Source organism: Epinephelus moara, chromosome 13 (assembly GCF_006386435.1).
Source record: "Epinephelus moara isolate mb chromosome 13, YSFRI_EMoa_1.0, whole genome shotgun sequence".
NCBI classification, from domain to species: domain Eukaryota; kingdom Metazoa; phylum Chordata; class Actinopteri; order Perciformes; family Serranidae; genus Epinephelus; species Epinephelus moara.
The window spans coordinates 18,640,169-18,660,405 of record NC_065518.1 but is presented as its reverse complement, the minus strand read 5'-3'; the positions used below and the strand labels follow the sequence as shown (position 1 = coordinate 18,660,405).

The 20,237-nt window shown below is 39.8% G+C and overlaps 1 protein-coding gene across 1 annotated transcript in view; it reads left to right on the top strand.

Moving 5' to 3' along the window:
• Nucleotides 1–20,237, top strand: part of LOC126400092 (protocadherin-15-like) — a 356,244-nt gene that overhangs the window by 203,232 nt on the left and 132,775 nt on the right. The window contains exons 21-23 of the mRNA XM_050060553.1: nt 13,987–14,106; nt 14,261–14,446; nt 17,209–17,445. Coding sequence (XP_049916510.1) covers nt 13,987–14,106; nt 14,261–14,446; nt 17,209–17,445 — 543 coding nt within the window. The remainder of the gene's footprint in view (nt 1–13,986; nt 14,107–14,260; nt 14,447–17,208; nt 17,446–20,237) is intronic.

Sequence of the window (20,237 nt, the reverse complement as noted above, 5' to 3'; positions counted from 1 at the left end):
CGGGGAGAACATGCAAACTCCACACAGAAGGGCTTCCCTGGGGTTCCAACCCCCACCCCAAGTGTGAACCAGGAACCCTCTTGCTGTGAAGCAAAAATGCTAACCACTGCACCACCATGCAGTTAGCAATATTAGCAGTTAGCATTATTGAATTAAAAAGAAAGGCTACAACCCTCCAAATTTTAGAACAACCTTCAGTTGCCAGATATATTTAATAATCGAGAGCTATAACCAAATCACACATCCTGTTATACAAATTACCCACAAGTGTCAGCTTACAGATGTAATAGCAGTTACTTTATATTTATGTTATGTAGCTAACTGGATTGAACTCTCTCCAGGGGTCTATCTGAATTCAGTGGGACACTGAAAGACAAAAAACCCCTCTAAAACACCTCAATATTTTTATGCTTCCCTTCCCACTACAAATACAAGTGTATTACACACACAGCCTGTACCCAGTAGTAACAGGAAACACTTAAGTTTAACACAAAGTTTAAACTTTTCTTTATTAGTTTAAGAGGGTTTGTTTTTTTGTTTTGTTTTGTTTTTTTACAATACCTGGTTTTAGGTATGTCCTGCATTCATGCTATTTGCAAAAATAATAAAAGCAATAAATACATTGAAAATGAAATGAAATGAAATGACAGTTTTCCTGCTGGGTGCACACTGGAGATTGTCCTGCTGTAGAAATGCCAGTAGCAACTATTGGATCAAATTCATGGTTTGTTAGTGGATCAGGTCTTTCCCGAGATGGTGTGGGTTTTTACTAGGTTTTCTGTTATGTTATGATTCGATTAGCTAGACTTGTTTGTGATGTGGCAACAGCTATTAACTAACATTAGGGACATTAATAGTCTCCACCACTTAAGCACTGCTACTGATAAAATATCCTCGGGGAAACACTAAAGTCTGCAATAAATATACTATAGAGTTAAAAAAATAAATAATAAAAAATGATCTCATATATGATTATCATGATCTCTCCTCAGTGCTGTGGGATGCATTTTCACCTGCATCAGCACCCTCGTCTCCACTTACCAAAAAGGGTCTGGACTCGCTCCAGACCTAATAACTGACTCATGTATTCCCCAGACAGGGGTCATGGGTATTCTGACACTTTGATAGGCTCTGATCTTTAAAAATGCTCCCTCGGTTGCACGCTTGCTTGGATTTGCTCCAAGCTTAATTCATAGCCTTTATACACCAGTGTCAGGGGGTCTTTGATCAGTCTGACACTTTGCAAGGTTCTAAATGTTAATCACACTTCTTTGGTTGAATGCTAGGACTACTCCTGAGATAAATATGTGGCCCTTATAGACCGATGTCTGGGATAAAATCTCAGTTAAAAACTCTATATCTTTTCCTGTTTGGACAATTGGGCACTATACCAAACTCTTAAACCCAACCTTATCCTTAAAGAGGACATTTCATTCCTAGGATCCCAAATTTCAACTTTCGCTCAGACCTTTGGACGCTTTCCAAATTCAACATCCAAATACCCACCCTAATCTTTAGAGAGGGCACTTGAAAGTATTCCAATCCTGAACTTCCTCCCTTTCAAGGACCCTTGGATAATTTCCAAACCAAAACAGACGGTGTGATCCCTCAGTGGGCAGTGCAAGGCACGACTCTGGGCCTCATTCCAAACCAGGGTCCCTACTTGTAGGTATTAAACAGATTTCCGGAAGAATGAATGGACCTGACCTTGGTTTGCTGATGCTGGTAAGGTAGAGCGAGATGGGAAGAGGAAAGGAAGTGAGACATGCATGGGTGGCAGAAAGAGATGGAAGAGAGACACTGGGGAGGGGTGATAGGTGTGAGGGAGAAAAGAGGGGTGAGGACGGAGCTAAGGGAGTGCAGCTGCATTCTTAATCTGACTTTCATGAGTTTAAGACATGGTTTCTATTTAAAGAGGTGAAAAATGCATTAGAAACAGGAAAGACTGGCTGAATCCAGAGAGGTCATATGACCGTCAAAGATTATAGTAGGTCAGAAATAATGAAAAAAGGTGAGCACTTCATTTGCATGACTCGCATTTGCAGCTTCTGAAGTGATTAAATTGTAAATATTTTCCTTAATGCTGACACTGTCACAACTGGAGACACTATGGACGAGGCTTCATCACAGGAGCTGCAGCAGCACCCCATGCACATGCTATTTGGCTTCAAAATCAACCATCTTATATCAAGCTAGCTGCCTCCCAGAGTACCTCTTCATCAGTTTGCAATTTGGTTCATCCCTCCACGGCAGCCATTGAAAAGGATTCCCAAGCTTTTCTCCCAGTCCAGCGCCAGATGAGTTTGCTGATTTGCGCGCCTTCAACCACAGAGAGGGGAATGAATCAGTGAAATCACCTGCTGCAGTTGTTAGCTGGAATAAAAAATTGCAGACTGTTTGTCCTTCGTGGCATGATTGCCTGTCCCTACAGCACAGTTGTTTACTCTCAACATGTACAGTCAGTGGCAGTGCGCAGCCCAAAAACATGTTGGTTAGGACCAGCTGTGAATGGTTTCATACTGAAGATCTTCAAGGGGGAAAACCTTCAGAAAGTAGAGCATATCGATCTCTCTTCAGTGTCTTTGATCAGGCTTCAGTTTTGAACTGACCATGTTTCCATTTACCACAACAGCATTTCACCAGAAACAAAGCACCGCTCTGATTTAGTTCATCCTAGAAAGCCACTTTTACCACTAGGACGCACAGCAGCAGTTAATAAAAGAAAACAAACAGGACATGGAATGCATGATGATTTTCTTGTTTTTATATGAACAGATCAGCATTCACAAGCTGCCTCTGTAGACCAGTGTTTTTTGTGTGTGACAACATGAAGTGATGAGATCTCTATGAATTTTCACTTAATAAAAATCTGAATTAGTGTAGAGCGTGGGAAAATAAATGCATTTTTGTGAAACACAAATACACTTTTCCTCATTACCATTCTGTTTATCATCACGCAAGCTCTCAGATTCATATTGTAACCCCTTGTGAGAGTACAGACTACCAGGTTTAGGAACCACTGCTTTAAACCAGGTCTGGCTGATACAGGCTGTAAATAATATTGCAATATTTTTGGCTATATTGCAATACAAGATGTATCACTCAATATTCTGAAATCTCCTGTTTATTGTAGACTATTAAAATACTATACTAGTAAATAAATACTCTTACAATAAACTTAAATAGAGTACAATTATAATAAAGTTAAATTATGTACCATTATAAAAATGTAAAGTACTATTGTAATAAAGTTATAAAAAAGTTAAATAAAGTACTGTTATAACCACGTTAAATAAAGTAGGCCTACTGCTACAATTATGTTATACAAAGGTTAAAGCACTGTTTTAGTAAATAATGATGATATTAAATAAATGAATAAATAATAGCTAAATAATAAATTTAAATACATAATAAAGTTAAATTAAGCACAATTTTAAAAAAGTGACAATACTTTTGTAAAAAAAGTAAAAAAAAAAAGGTTAAATAAGGTACTGTCATTAGAATTTTTTACAAAATAGTGTTATAATAAATTTAAATAAAGTACTGTTATAATATTTTATGAAAAAGTTAAAGCACTGTTTAATAAGTATAAATGATAAATAAATAAATGATAAAGTTAAATACATAATAAAGTTAAATAAAGTACTGTTTTAATAAAGTTAGAGTACCATAATTATGTTAAAGCACTGTTTCAGTGAATATAAATAATAATAAATGTTTAATTAATGAATATTTAATCAAATTAAATACACAATGAAATTAAACAAAGTACTGTTTTAATAAGGTTAAATAAAATACTGTTATAATAAAATTAATTACTGTTGTATTAACATTAAATAAAGTGTGTCATTAAAAAGTTAAAGCACCGTTAAAATGAAAAATAAATAATAATAATAATAATAAATATTTAATAAATAAATAATACAGTTAAATACATAATAAAGCTAAATAATGTGCTGTTTTAAAAAAGTTACAGTACTGTTTTAATAAGGTTAAACAAAATACTGTTTTAATAAAGTTAATTACTGTTGTATTAAAGTTAAATAATGTACTTTTAATAAGGTTAAATAAAATACTGTTACAGTAAAGTTAATTACTGTTGTATTTGAGTTAAATAAAGTACTGCAATAAAAAAAAGTTAAAGTATTGTTGTAATGTAATGTAATAATCAAATAAATCAAAGCAGAACCACTGGTATTTTTTATTGTGAAGCACCTGGCTCATCTCAAGGCGAAATTCTTGATGTTTTTTGTTGTGAACTTGAGGCTTCCAGTAAATAATTGGATGTGAGATGTTAGCAGTTAGAAAAGTTGAACCGTTACACCGCTATTAAATATGAGCATTTATCCGCTGTCCAGTTCATATATTAACAATATGTGCATATCGCAGTGGTGCTCCATGGTTGCAAAATGTGACTGTATAATTATAGTCTGGAGCCCTGCAGATACAAAAACACAAGCCGCACCTGTTCACACACCGTCCCCCAGGAGTGAGAGGTCTGGATAAACTGGAGAGTGTGTGTGAGACGTATGATGTTTGTGAGTCTTTTTTCTTTTTGTCTCTGAGTGGAAGAGAGCAAGAAAACCCAAACACCAAAGTGAGTCTTATGGCAGTGGCATAAAAAAATGACATGATACTTTATACTCGATGCTTGCGATACAGACATTTCATACATCACACGTGGAACAAGCCACAACACATCAAGTATAATTGATATATCGCCCACTGCTATTTTAAACCACACCAACACAACACAAAAAATAAAGTGCATATGTTGTGCATGTGTTGTTCACATGACACTGGGATGTTTATAGTAAAGTTCCAATTGCAGAAAAGTAGTGCAATATGTGATGCTACACCGATCTGCTGAAATGAGCACAAATTTACCTGATGGGAAACAGAGCTGAAAAGATAAAATAACAGAGACTCAAATGCAGAAGCAATCTCACGCACACAATGCAGGAGTAAGACACGAGTGATGGCTTGTCTGTATTTGCAACTTACAGAGAAAAGACTCCCACTCTGTTATAATACCTGACTGTATCATGTATCGGCGCAGCGAAAGAAAAAAAAACACCTCAGTAATTTAGTTTCAGTTGCAGGTATGTCTATCGCTGTATCCGGGAATGAAATTAGAGGTGGAGGTGAGAAAGTGATGAAAAGAGAAAAGAGAAAAAAGGGAAATTGGAAGAATAGAGGTACGAGCACCCGAACACAAAAGGCAGAGCTAGCGATTGTGGAGATGGAGTGTAGATTTCAGGCTTTAAGCTGTGTGTGTGTTGAAAAGCAGCAGGCGCAAAGAAGCTAAGACATTAATTCTATTGTGTCTCCGGCTTTTAACTGTCTGGCAATGTAATCATATTGAGGGGAAAGACAGTGAGGGAGGGATAAGATGGAGGGGAAAGAGAATAAAAGTGGAAGGATAGAAAGTCACACATGCCCAGTGCCCAACTCCAGGAACTGCAGACATCAATATGTTTGACATCCAGATGATTAATCCATCACACTATCTAAAGGATTTAATCTACTCTCTAAAATGCAATGCTATGACAACTTTACTGTTGGCAGTTTGATATTTGACTGGGAAACATTATTGTCCATAAAGCCTTCCTTCAAACATCTGCCCCTTTGATAATTTACATAGGCAGAGGAAAATTGCTCTCCATTTATCTTCTTTTTTTTCCCCAAGTTTTCTCAATCAGTTCAGTTGGCTGACATCACAGGGCTAAATCTTTCATGTCATAACTCAATTTCCAGAAAATGTTGCAAGATTGACACTTTGCACATTTGAGTGTGCCATTAAGTTATTTTTGCCTTTTGAGAAACTTGTGAAAGAACATGTGAAGGTGCATGAATACTCTAAATATGTATTCACTGTCAATGGCAGCTTGGGAATTTCTCACTTAAAGAAATAGTTTGATATTTTGGGAAATATGCTCATTTACTTTCTTGCCAGGTGTTAGTTAAGTAGAGAGATACCACTGTGTTATCTGTGTGTTAGGCTTTAAGCCTGATTTATGGTCCTGTGCTACCTACGTCGTTGCCGTGATGCCGGCGTGAACCCTTTGAACTTCTCCGTCACTCCATTTCGTCGCGGTGCAATTCACCGCCAGAGCGGTAGGGGGCTGCATTCCTTTCCTAAATGGTTATCGTCGTCTCTAGTTGATTCTTTGTTTACCTTCCGGCTTTTCCGGTCACAGTGAACAATGGCGACCGAGAGAGAGAGAATCTTGCTGGAGTTGGAGTTGTTGGATGTCGAAGAAAGTATGCAACAGTACTGCAGTACTGCAACATCTACATCGCAACAGAAGATGTTTAAAGATGGCGGGGATGGCGCAATCTGGAAATACGGAACCAGAAATGCGTTGCTACCAAGCAAACCAATCACTGCCCTCTCGGTCTGCGCTGGGCCTGCGTTGCCTCGACGTGTAGTTACATTTTTTGGGAGGTGCACGTCAGGCTACGCCGGGGGCTGCGGCGAGCCTCCTGCGTAGCCACGTACCCTACAATGTAGGTACGTCGTTGATTTAACGCAGGACCATAAATCAGGCTTTAGCCAGCAGCTGGTTAGCTTTAGCATAAAGACTGAAAACAAGGAAACAGTTAGCCTTGTGCTGTCCAAAGGCAACACAATTCACCTGTCAGTAGGGGTGGGAATCCCCATGCCAACTGCAAATCATTTCCCCAAAGGAAAACTTTGTCACTGTCAGTTTTACCTCATAAGACAAAGTTTTCAGTCTGTTCATCTGGCTTTAATCATTTTTATTGCAACAAAATGCGATGCAAAGCAGACCTGCTAACTGAATGACACACCCATGTTAGAAGTGTTGTCTGTTACAACCACAATGCCCCATTCTTGTGCTGCATTTTGCAGGAGGTCTGCAGTGTTTGCTCCGGTGTGACTTTCATATACTGTTCTAGTTTGGAGAACGTGAGACAGCAGTCGCCAGTCCTCTGTGAGATAATGTGACGTTATATAGTCACATATGAATCCACTGAACTTGAAGTCCAGGCGTCACAAGTTAATGCCACCCTTCATGCTGTATTCTTCAGTGAAAAAATGTTGGAGTCGCATACAAAGAGTGTTTTTAGCATGTAACAAAAGCCTTCATTTTCAACAACGCTGTATGGACGCAGATCTTTGTGCATGAAGTAGGTGATGGACTGTGCTATTGTTTTCACTCTCTCAGAGTTGGATGGTAGTTGGAAGGCATTTGTCAATCTGTGTTCTTGCCTGGACTTGTATTCTTGCGGACTTGTGAAATGTCAAAAGCCGCAGCCCAAGTACTGTTCCAATTCAAAGTCTGCATCCAGCCAAGTACAGTCCAAATGCCTGGATGTGAACTTGCTCTGCCCGTTCCATCGGGGATGCATCTGGAGGTGACTTGTGTGGACTTTTGACAGCCAGGTATCCCATAGTGCATTTCTCACAGACCAGCGGCAATGGCAGCCGTCCTTTGGAGTTTGTACTCCTGAGTTGAACTTGCCAAGTCAGAACTCCCAAGTGCGCAAGTCCGAACTTGGCGTACTTGGTATTGAGTATTGGTATTATTTTTGTGACTGAGCAGGTTTAGCGTTAGATCGGCCGTCAGCGGCTAACGCTATCTCTGTATGGTGGATTGTGAGGTGAGCCCTCATGTTTGTAGTATTCCCGGAGTATTAGTTCTTCTTTTCTTCCGTGTTAAAAATCCAAAATAAGTCCAGCTGTTTAATCTAAACACCGACGACACACCTCTGATTTCTTTCTCCGGTGCCTCCATCTTTGTTTTGATGAACTTCCTGCCAAATGCCGCTGACTGAGACCTCTGCTGACCTCACCAGGAAAAAAAATATCAGCACCATCTAGTGGACAGAAACAGCAAGTGATTTTATTACTCTAGTACCAAAAGTCGTATTAAAATGCACATTTGCAAAAATTAATAATATACATGATAAAAGATCCAAACTTTACGTCCGTGTATCGATACAATATTGCCACGCAAAATATTGTGATGCTACGCTATATAGATTTTTCCCCCACCCTTGCCTGGTAGCGCATCCAAAGCTCACTAATTAACTCGTCACGTTATTTTGTGTACTTGCACATATACATAAAATTGAAAAAGAAAGTAACATTTTGTGGGGAGAAAAGAATCATGTGAAATACTTCACATAGTCTTATCAATAGTCACACTTAAAAAAAACAGATAAAAACAAAGACTGCATAATTCATCAAAATTTCAAGACCAAGCAGTGATACATAATTGATAGAAATGTACAATTTACAGACAAGTTTATGTTAACAAGTTGACATGCATTACAATGAAATTATCAATCTTTGCTAATTAGACTCTAACGGCAATGTAGATGTTGATTGAAGTGATGGAAGTAGGTTGTTCCAAACAGATGGTCCTCTGTATTCCAATGAATATTGATCAAGGGTAGTCGGACGACAACAAGGAAGATTAAAATCCTCGGAGTGTTTTGTGAAATACAAGTGAATGAACGTCTTGTTTGTTTAATCTGTACAAAAACCCAGGTATAAAAATGACAAATTGCTGTTTAAAGGGAAGTTATGTGCCAGACGATTTCTTGGCCCTGACCGGAGTTCTTCCTGGAGTTCTGTTGCCAGGATGGCTCATTGCTGATATAATGTTTTAATTAGTGAGCTCTATGCCACGTTTGTGTCATATCAGAAGTATTGAAATAACGAGCTTTGGGTGTGTAAACAGCATTCCTGTCAACATCCAAGTTGTAATTATGATTGGGAATTTATCTGATCTGACACTTCCAAACACGTACGGTTACGGATACCTTACATAGGAATGAGGTGTGACTACACAGTGATTTCAGATCAATCCAAATCAATATAACTTTAATTATCCATTAGGAACCTTAATTGTGTAAATCATCAGTGCATATATAGCACATAAGGGAACACATGACAAACATAATTTGACAACATACAGTGCAGTTTATTAGGTACACCTGTTCAACTGCTCGTTAACACAAATAACTTATCAGCCAATCACATGGCAACAACTCACTGAATTTAGGCATGTAGACATGGTCAAAACAACCTGCTGAAACTGCTGATCTATTGGGATTTTCACACACAACCATCTCTAGGGTTTACAGAGGATGTTCCGAAAAAGAGAAAATATCCAGTGAGCGGCAGTTCTCTGGGTGAAAATGCCTTGTTGATGCCAGAGGTCAGAGGAGAATGGCCAGACTGGTTCAAGATGATAGAAAAAGGCAACAGTAGGACTCTACAATACCATAGTAGCGACACACATTGGTTAAGCGGAAAGTTGGTCATGTGCCCTCTAGTGGCGGGATAGCGCGTTGCATATCTGACCAAGAACTGACTGAACTTCAGCATTGCTGCATTGCTGCCGACCAGGAATTCTTGTGCGTTTCCAAAGTCAAGCAAACCTAAAAGCATAATCTACCATAATCTGACGTAATAGGAGCATCGGTGAATGTTACTCTCTACATTTTGAAATAAACAAATTATAAGCATGACTTAATATGACAAAGACACCTAAAAGTAAAAACAAGGCCGTTTTCATCAACTTACAAGCAAGCGCGCGTCAGACATACTGTAAGTGAATGGGTTTTCTGGTCGGAAAGGTAATGCCCTCATGCCCCACTAGAGGGCGCGTGAGGCTTAACTTCAGCATACCACAGGAGTCAATGGAAGTGTCATCACTCTGGTATTGCAGGGTCCTAGGCAACAGTAACTCAAATAACCACTCGTGACAACCAAGGTATGCAGAAGACCATCTTTGAACCAACAACACGTTGAACCTTGAAGCAGATGGGTTACAGCAGCATTTTTAGCCCTGTGGTGGCGATTTGGGTTTTGCCTCCAGCTAACAAACTCGCGTCATTGTGACGTCGACCCTAAAAGATACAATTGATCTTATCTAACTCTCTGTCAGAAGGCACTCAAGTGTAGTTCCCAAAATGTTAAATATTTGCTTTAAGAGTCATGATTTACATCATTCATTCACAACACTGCTTTGCATGAATGTAACCGCAAAAAATACAAACATAAGAACAAACACATTACATCCACTTCTGCTGTTTTACATCAACAAAACTTACACAGTTTCACGTTCACAAAATGTTTGTTTCCTTCGCCACCTAATTTAAATCTCTCATCTCTCAGACCCCATCCTTTCTTTCCCTCTCTGTCTCTTTGTCACTCTCTCTCTCTCATTGTCCGCGGTTAATTCTTTCTGTCTTCTCCAAACAAACCAAGATAATCATCCAAAAGCTGGATGCTCCATTAAATTCATAATACAGCTTTACATGCAGATATCGATGATGCGCTGAATGCAAATCACACCAAAAAGACTTCATTCTTCTCTCTGTCTGCATAATGCCGGCAAGACAGAACTTAATTTCTATTAATCCTAATAGTCACAGCATGAGATAAGATGAAACTTTAATGATCCTAAATTGGGCAAACGGAGAAAAATGGGTCACTGCAACAGCAAGAATTGACACAGTACAGCAAATAAAATGGAATATAAATATGAACTGATGTGATGGGAGTTAGATAAACATTTCGAACTGACAATTTTTGACACAGCCTCTGAAGTTACAATTTACTCTGGTCCACTTTAGACCAGAGTGAAATGTCTTGAGAAATACTGGACAGATTGCCGGTGGGGCTGCCAACAAATAATCTAAATTTGAATATATATTAGATATGTAAAAATCACCTAAAACGAAAATTAATATTTGATTGTGGAAGAGAAAGCTGCAGTACAACAGCTGCTGGACTTTATGAGACTTAGTTTAATGAAGTTATTGAACTCCAGAGTACCACAGGTGTTTCTCCTAAGCATGCAAACAAGCAAAGAGCAAACAGGGTCCCACACTACAACAATGAACTAAGCGCTCCCCCTTGGGGACCAAATAAAACACTAATACATTACATAAGAAATACAACATGCACTATAAAGCCATACATATGACACAGCTTACAACAGCTTCATTTAAAGGTGATATAAACCACATTCAGAACATATCTATGATGCAGAGTCTGAGCCAGGTTGCACGTGGCTCTCAAGACTGAGGTGGCTGAGCAGGCTAGCAGCTAACGATGCTAACAGTGTGAACTGCGTTGTCAACAGCAGCAGTGCTGATAGAGAAAATGGTGTAAAGCTGTGGTGAAACTGGACGACGGGCATTACACTTCCATGAAAACACTAGGTTTTTTGTTAAAATAAATAAAGGCCTGCCTACACAAGCAAATATGTTCATTATGATCCATTTTAATAGCCAAATAGTATTCAGTGTCATTTTGGAACAATTTTTACAGCCCTAATCCCCCGCGGACGAAAACAAATACCTTAACTTTTCACCTTGCATCATAATCAGGTCAAAATGTGTGTTTTTCAAGACTTTGGTAAATGATCACATCACATCACATCTCCACAGTATCAATTTCCTGCCATCAAACCAATCTCAAGTGACGCTGACATTGATTGCTGGCCCTCATTTGACACCCACAGTCATGACCTACTTTTTTTAGCATCAAGTAATTAATTGAAACCAAACTTGAACATCCATCAGCGTTATGGGGGGGGTTGTAAGTGGGTTCAACAACAGATCGCATTGCTGATTTATCGCGTCACGTGATATGGATATTGTAACATGGACCCAGAATAGACTCCACAGATATAAAGTTTGGTGTAGCCATAGCAACGCCCTTTATATACAACAAGCCTGTCAATACAAGCAAGTGCTAGCGAATAGTAGTGATGTGATGTTCACGAACGTGCCGAGTCTTTGAACCGGCTCTTTGAAGTGAACGAGTGAGCGGCTGCACTGTCTTTCTCCCTCACAAACTAGTCTCTCTTAACTTGTTCCGGATCAAATAATCTGAAATTAATGGATACAGAGTAAATTACAGCAAAAAACAAAGAAATTAGGAACTGGCTCATTCACTTTAAAGAGCCGGTTCACTCGTTCACGTCAAAGAGCCGGTTCAAAGAATCGGCTTGTTCGCGAACGTCACATCAATACCAGAATGTGAAAAACCAATGTACTCAGGGTACCTTTCACGTTGTATCTGGATGTGGAAAGTCCATTACCAAAGGTTGATATTTGACGAGGTCGGAGTAAGAATGTTTTGGGAGGGTGGTGGGGTTAATACTGCAGCCAGCCACCAGGGGGCAATCAAGATGTTTTGCCTTCACTTTTGTTGTCCATCTTTATTATACAATACCTGCAAAACAAATTTCCTTTAGCCTTAGTTGTTTGCAATTAGTGCTAATTGACAAATGTTAGGATGCTAAAATGCTAACGTGCTAAGCTAAGTGTGCTAAAGCATGTTAGAATTGTCACTGTGAGTGTGTTAGCATCCTGCTGCTTAAAGCCCTGCTGTGCCTCAGTACAGTCAAGCAGAGCTGCCAACAGCTGACTCTCATTCCACTGTGTTTTTGCTTTTCATCCTTTCGTTAGCTTGATCTTAAATAGATTTTCCCATGGGTTTTATCCTCAGTGATTACTACATTCTCAGTAACATCACATCATTGTCATGGCAATATCTCCAGTCAAAGAGAATTTATCGTCATGATTTTTGCTGACAAAATTAACAATGAAACATAATGTATGCAAATACCACAGGGATTATCCTTAATCACGAGGAAGTCCGTGTTTTTAACATTTAATCAACTTCAGAATAATCTTCCTGCTGACTAATTTTGTCATGCAAAGTCCTGACTGCTCAAGCTCTGACTGATAACACACACACACACACAACCATACACACACACACAGCTCTCCGACTGTTAGCCATAAGAACAGGTGTGAAGCAATTAATTTTAACACTTGCTACAAACCTCTGAATTATATATTTTTTTTTGGGGACTTCCAGAGTCAGAAAGCAACGTAAGCAAACCTCAGCCGCTCGCACACGAACACACGCACACACAAACCATGTTAATAGTTCCCTGTGCTCTGCTCTCCTCTGCCCCGCTCTCATCTATTTTAATGCCGTCAGAATGCTGATTGGACAGGATGAACGCTCAGACAGGGTGAAAGGAACTCTGGCTGGCAATTTGTCAACTTCTCAACACCTTATTTTATGAGTTGAAAGAGATGATGTGGAGACGGAGCCAGAGTTTGACTGTAGTCCATGGATAGATAGTCAGATGACGGACATGCAACAAAGGAAGACAGTGCTACCTTTTTTTTCCCGAAGTGGAAATTGAAACCACTGTCTCATTAACTCTGGGAAAGTTTAACACTTGCTACCTGTGGAGAAGAAGTTTAATTGCCCTGGACAAGTTGCATTAAGGAGGAAAAAATGAAAACTGGGAGCCCACGCTGGGAAAATGTGAGACAGAGGTAGAGGATATCGCTAAGGTCTGTCTTTGTCACCTTGTCATAGCTTTACCTAGAAAGTTTGAATTTTTGTGTGAAACTTACAGACAAGAGCAATTACATGAGGTACGGAAGGATGGAAGCAGGGAAGGAAAAAATAGCTATCTATAGTGTCATTTTTGAAGAGTATAGCTATAAGAAGACGGTGTTGGGTTAGACGTATAAGGTCAAAAGGTCATAGCTAATACAAAGGATTCGTGGACGCATAGCAATTTGACAAAGCCTCCCCCAAGTGAAGCTGTAAAGCAGGAAATTGCATTTATAATTCTCCTCTGAGTCATTCCCCAATATCTCCCCCTCTCACTCAGACACATTCACTCACCCACTCGCAAATATATTTCTCTTTATTCCCGAAGAAAAGCCTTGTAAATGTTAACAAGATTGAACGCGGTTAAGTGTTTCACCACTGTATACACTCACAAACATACTTCATTCACTCACATTTAGCTTGATTCGAGAGGAAGCTCACTTTTAATTAAAAGACAGATTTGCTTCAAAGGCAGTCTGATGAATTGCGGGCATTTCAAAGGAGATGATTTAAACCTTTAGGCCTCCTTTCTTATTCCATGTGTGCTTGTGTGATGTCTGTGTGTCCGTATTTAGGCGACAGACCCAGATCTTGGGGCAAGCGGTCAGGTCCATTACCGGCTCGTCAACCACCAGAAGCTGTTTTCCATCAACGCCACTGGAGTGATCAGGACTACAGTGCCGCTGGACAGAGAGGTCAGAGGAAGCGATGATGTGTTTGGATTTGGACTGTTATGGTTGTTGATACGAAAAAAAAAAGAAAGCAGTAAACTGTGACAAAGATGACAGTATGATTATTTTTTGTAGCTGTAGTGTTGATGTTTGACCGTGTTTTTCTGTCATCTTAAAGGTGAAAGGTCACTACTTTCTGATCGTTGAAGCCTGGGATGGTGCAGTGGACCCTCGGCGATCCAGATTAACACTCTCCATCACCGTTCTGGATGTAGACGACAATAGCCCGATATTCACCCAGCAAACGTACAATGTCAGCCTCCCAGAGAACAGCCCAAAGGATACAGTCATACTACAGTTAAAGGTGAGTTAGCTGATCGATGGATTGGTCCATTCGGAACTTATGTTGCTCTTTCCTTATTGTCAGTCATATTTATAATCGTACAATGTCGAATGTTCTTATTAAATGTGGCTAAAGTTTCAAATATTGTGGTAAACATATGAAAGTATTCCCTGTGAGCAGAAACCTCGGGCTTCAGACCATTCTGAATTCTTTGTTTTTAATGTTTTTTCTACTTTCAAAAGTATCTGACTTCAGCTCATGACAAATTTCTTTATATGATCATTTGCTCCAGGCAAACTACTGAGAGGGTTTCCATTACGTAGTCTACACTGCTACATTTAGCTACATGCTAATGTCAAGGAATCATGTAATCCTGGTTGCTGATGTTAAGTTCACTAAGTCTTGCCTCCGGACGCAGACTGGCCAATCATAATGTAACATCAGGCTGGCTCAGACCAGGGTCCGACAACAACACAGCTGTGCTCCATTGACTCTAATGCAGTCGTTACAGATTTCCTTCATTTTCAGGCTGGTTTTGTGGATTTGGAGCTAAATGTTGTGCCTGGGACACGTCGTGTATTAATGATACTCGTTACCTGGAGAGGTTGGAAAGTGTAGGGTTAGCTAGCTAGCTACTGAAGATATAGCCTACTGAATGTATACACATGCTGCTTTTGCTTTTTAATGATTAAAACAGGGAAAAAAAGACTGACCCTGCTGTACAGGAACCAGTGAAGGGAAGCAGGGAAACTTTGCTGATATTCAGCCAGCTCTGTGTCACTGCATTGTGCGCAGATGAACGTTGTTTGATTTCCACTGGAGATCCCTGTCCGTCTGGGTGCTGGCAGCAGCACGGGGGTGAAGCCAAACACTGTCCATCTGCACACACTGTGATGACACACAGCTGGTTCAATATCAGCAAAGTTTCCCTTTATATTCATTGTCTTCTGTGGCGATCAGCAGTGATGTGGTGGTTCACTTTTACACTGTGATCTGTAGCCTATAGTTCGGCTTTAGCTTCTAACTATCTTTGTCTTTTTAACCTGTTGTTGCTGCTGAGTCAGTTTGACATCCTGGATATATCCTTCAAACACAGACTGTAGACCCCTCTGTCTGCTTCTCTCTGGAATCACTGTTTCATTTTTCCAAAAATATGATCATATTTCTTCAGGGAGTGCAGTTAATTAGTCCATGCTTACTCCGACAGCTTGACGGACCATCACAAAGGCGTGGGGCTTAGCGGAAGGTCAGTTCTCCCAGATTTTAGATCAGATACGGACTGGAACATGTGTGGTGGTGAAGATTTGGGTTTAGAAGCTTTCAATTGTGGGAAGTGTTGCCATACTCTGCCAAGCGCTGCCCGATCAGAGCAAACTGGGCCTTTTCAGGAGGGGTGCTGGATAGGCAAACTTTCTTTTTTTGTTTGTGTATATTATGTTCCTTTGTGACTACTCTGTGTCCCCTCCCTGAATGCTGATGTTCTTGTGGGTCCATGAACCCAGCACAGGTGTCAATCTTCACAAGTTTTACTTTTTTCATCAGCGACAGTTTGTTGAGTTTGAGTCATGGGACAGGGATTTGAGGAATAAACTTTTTGATCATCACACTCAAGACTTCCTCATGATCAGTTTGCGGTCGGATTGATCTAATTAGATCAGATTGAAGGATTAGAGGAGCAGCTGCTGCAGAGGCCAGAGAAAGCAAACTTCCTTTTCAGCACTGGACCGTGGGGTATGTGGTTTCACTCAAACACAGCTGGTATTATCTGAAGAAGGTTGGTAAAACGATTGACAACACTAAGACTACATGACTCAACGGCTAAGTTTACTTCCTGTGCTTGGCATTCTGCCGCTCCATCTGTGCCCAGAGTTAACTCTACCAGAGGAAATCTAAATGTGGCGCCACAAATAAATAAATGTGTAGGAAGCCCTGAACCTGAAAACAAGCATAACAGGTCCTCTTTAATTTTGTAATAATTTCCGTAATTGTTTACATTGAAGCTTTCTAAAAAAAATGCCTGATGTAGCATCTTATAAATTGTGAGGTTCCAGTGTGTAAATTAGCCCTTTTTGCAACCAATAAATCATCCAGACCGTTGTATTGGCTGTTTCTAGCTTGGTATCTCCATCAGCCAAAAAGTGACAAGTAATGCAGTTTAGAGATGCCAAAATGTTTTCAACAAAACAGTACATTACATTAATTTGTCCACCAGTGAGCACTAACAAGTTTGTTATCAACAGAAAAATGTCTCACTCACTGTGAATAATGGTCACAATTCTTTAACAAAACAAATTAAAGGGGTCCTTATCCGTTCAAGTCATAAATTCAATTACTGAGTGCTTTCAGAAAGACTCATCGGCATAGTCTTGAGTTATTTACCTCCATCTATTTTGAAATCTTTGTTGCTTTCCAGCCAGGACTAGATACATCTTAAAGAGTCAGAATTTTAATTTGACAACACTTGAAGACACACTGAGTTGTACAGGAATGTAAAAAACGAAAGAAAAAGACAGCTTGCTCTCCTGCTACACAGTAAAAGACTTACAGTAGGAAAAATAAGATACAGGCCACCAGCTAGACTATAAAAGTCACTACCACAGGCGCTTCAGACATACCAGCCCAAACACAGACCTAATGAAAATACTCCAGTCTGTTTCGAACTCCAGCACATGTAGATCCTTGTCCTTCTGGCAAATATAAAAAATTCAACTTGCCATAAATCCACAAGGTGATGATATTACTTTCTTGCCCATTCCCTGACTCTCTCTCTCTTTCCTCTGTAGGCGATAGACGCTGACCTCAGCTCGAACCTCACATATCGAATCAGAACTGAAGGCTCAGACCAGGAGATCGTTCGGCTGTTCCACATCGACCCGGTGACTGGAGAGCTGTCGGTTCTTAAAGTTCTGGACTACGAGGCTCTGGCTGACTCAGAAGCTACATACACATTCACAATAGAGGCCACGGACTCAGAGGGAACCATGCCTCCTGGACTCGCCTCTGTTACTGTTAGAATTATGGTGAGTGTGTGGGTGTGTGTTTATTCTGACATTCAGGGGCCACACCAGTGGTTTTATGCATTCATTAGCACATTTACTACATTTGCACAAAAGCTATGGAGCATTCATGTCTTGTCTGGAGCTCTGACAACCAGAACTTTAGACTTAAATCTATCCCGCTTAAACTTCCTTGTCTTTTTCAATTTGACAAATCTAGAACAAGTTTTAAAATCCATTACACCACACAGGGACTTCAGTTTTGGTTAATTTTGCTTTTGATAGTCGAACACCCAGTAACCCGTAACTAACCAGTTAATTTTAAGGAGGAAAAAAACACAAAATGATGTGAACTACAATGGGCCTTTGACTCAGTGAGCTTTAGCACATAATTTCAAAGCAGTGATTGTTATCCATTTATAGAGCTAGCTAGTTGTGCCGCTTATTTGCGATTGCCGCTGGTAACACTGTTAAAGTGGCAGGATGACATTGATGTGGAAACATGGCAGCCACCCTCTGGTTTCCCTCCAGGTATCCCTTGTGAGTAAGCAGCTTTATTTTGAGACGCAAAACTCCTTTAGCATTGTTAGCTATGTTAGCAAGACTATTCGTGGTGACACTGCCAATGGTGCTAACAGAGCTAACAGTGATAACATACAAAGGTGGTTGTGTCTCAAAACTGAGCTGCTTCCTTACCAATGCGACCTGGTGGGGGACTGGAGGGTGGCCACAATGATTCCACAGCAACACTGCTGGGTCAGGACGGTGGTTATTAGCGAAAATCACCAAATTAGCTAGCTAGCTAGCTCCCACCAGAGCCAGGTGGTAAAAGTAGTAAAATACCCTAAAGACCGACATGCGTAACCAGTCAGAAATATTCTCTGTGCTTAACCGACAGTTGACATCCCTTATACCATACAATATTCTTCTGTGGTGTCCTCACTTACTTATTTTTCAATTTTATTTTCACTTTTGAAAAGCATTAATTTCACATTCATCATTTTTACATAGTATTAGTGTTACTGCAAGTAAATCCACACAGCATTGTGCACACTTAAAACAAACGGTACATTTGAAAACTGTTCTAAAGCCTGGTTCCTCCAGAGGTTTTCTTTTTTAACATTAGCTTCAATTGTTTACAATCAAATGTTGGAAACTTAGATGCTTAGATGCTACAAAGGGTTGAAGGGCAGAAAAAAATGAATCAAGAGTGAGCTATTAGATGCTATTATTAGATCAAGTCAGCTAAAGTCTGACACTTTAAGCTTTAATGTAATCTGTCCACTTGGTCCAAATGTGGAACAAAACTCCTGCTCGGACACTGAGGGAAAATGACAACCTTTCCATAATATATATTTCATATATTATTTCCGTCCATTCATCAGTGGTGAGCGGCTCTTATTTTAGCCACTGCCTTGTGACAGCTTTGTTTTTGCTGCCAGAAGCATTGTACCAGTTTCTTATTGTTGATACTCCACCCTTTAAATGAGATGTCACCAGTGTATGCAGTATTATGTCTAAAAGGAATGTCAACTCCAAATACATTATTGGTGTCCTCACTGTCAGTCTTTCTGCTGTTTGCTGTTTGCTGTTTGTATTGCGATACAATATATTGCGATATATTGTGATTTATTACTTTTTTTTCCAACTGCATATTATTTTTCCAAAGGAAATCTTTGTTAATATCAGTTTTACCTCCTAAGATAAAGTTTTCAGTCTGTTCATCTAACCATTTTTATCATAGCAAAATGTGATGCTAACTGAATGGCACACCCATATTAGAAATGTTGACTGCTACAACCACAATGCCCCATTTTTGCGCTGCATTTTGCAGGAGCTCTGCAGTGTTTGCTCCGGTGTGACTTTCATGTACCGCTCTAGTTTGGAGAACGTGATACAGCAGTCTCCAGTCCTCTGTGAGATAATGTGCCATTATAGTCACATATGAATCCACTGACCTTGAAGTAATGCCACCCTCCCTGCTGTACTTAGATTCCTCAGCTTTATGCTTCATTTCTCTGTAGAGCTTGGGTACGGCGTCAGTGATAAAAAGGTTGGAACTAAGTCACATACAGACAGAGTGTTTGAAACAAAAGTTTTTGCTTTCAACAATGCTGTATGGACACAGATCTCTGCACAGGAAGTAGGTGATGGACTGTGTTATTTTCTTTGCTCTCTCAGAGTTGGATGGTAGTTTTGTCAAGCTAGGTGTGTGCAGTGTTGGTTGATTTTTCGGTGGAGCAGGTTTAGTGTTAGCTTGGCCGTCAGCCAACACTATCTCTGGATGGTCGAGTATGAGATGAGCACTTACGTTCTTAGTATTCCCAGAGTATTTTAGTCTCATATGACACTGCTTGCAAATCACAGGCGTCATATTTTCAAGTCCTTCTTTCCTTTCGATGTTAAAAAATCCAAAATAAGTCCAGACGTTTGACTGAAATACCGACACCGCATTTCTGATTTCTTTCTCCGCTGCCTTTGTCTTGATTTTGATGAACTTCCTGCCACATGTCGCTGACTGAGACCTCCGCTGACCTCACCAGGACAAACAAAACAGCACCATCTAGTGGACCAAAAAAGCAATTGGTTTTATTATTCTAGTACCAAAAGTTGTGTTAAAATGTATATTTGCGAAAATTGGTGATGTAATAAAAGATCGATACTTGGCGTCCCTGTATCGATACAGTATCACCACACAAAATAACGCAACTTATGCTGTATCTATTTTTTGCCTTACCCCCACTGTTTACACCTGTTGTCATTAAAAACAAAACAAAAAGACCCATAGGTTTTCCATCCTGTGACCACCCCTTTTC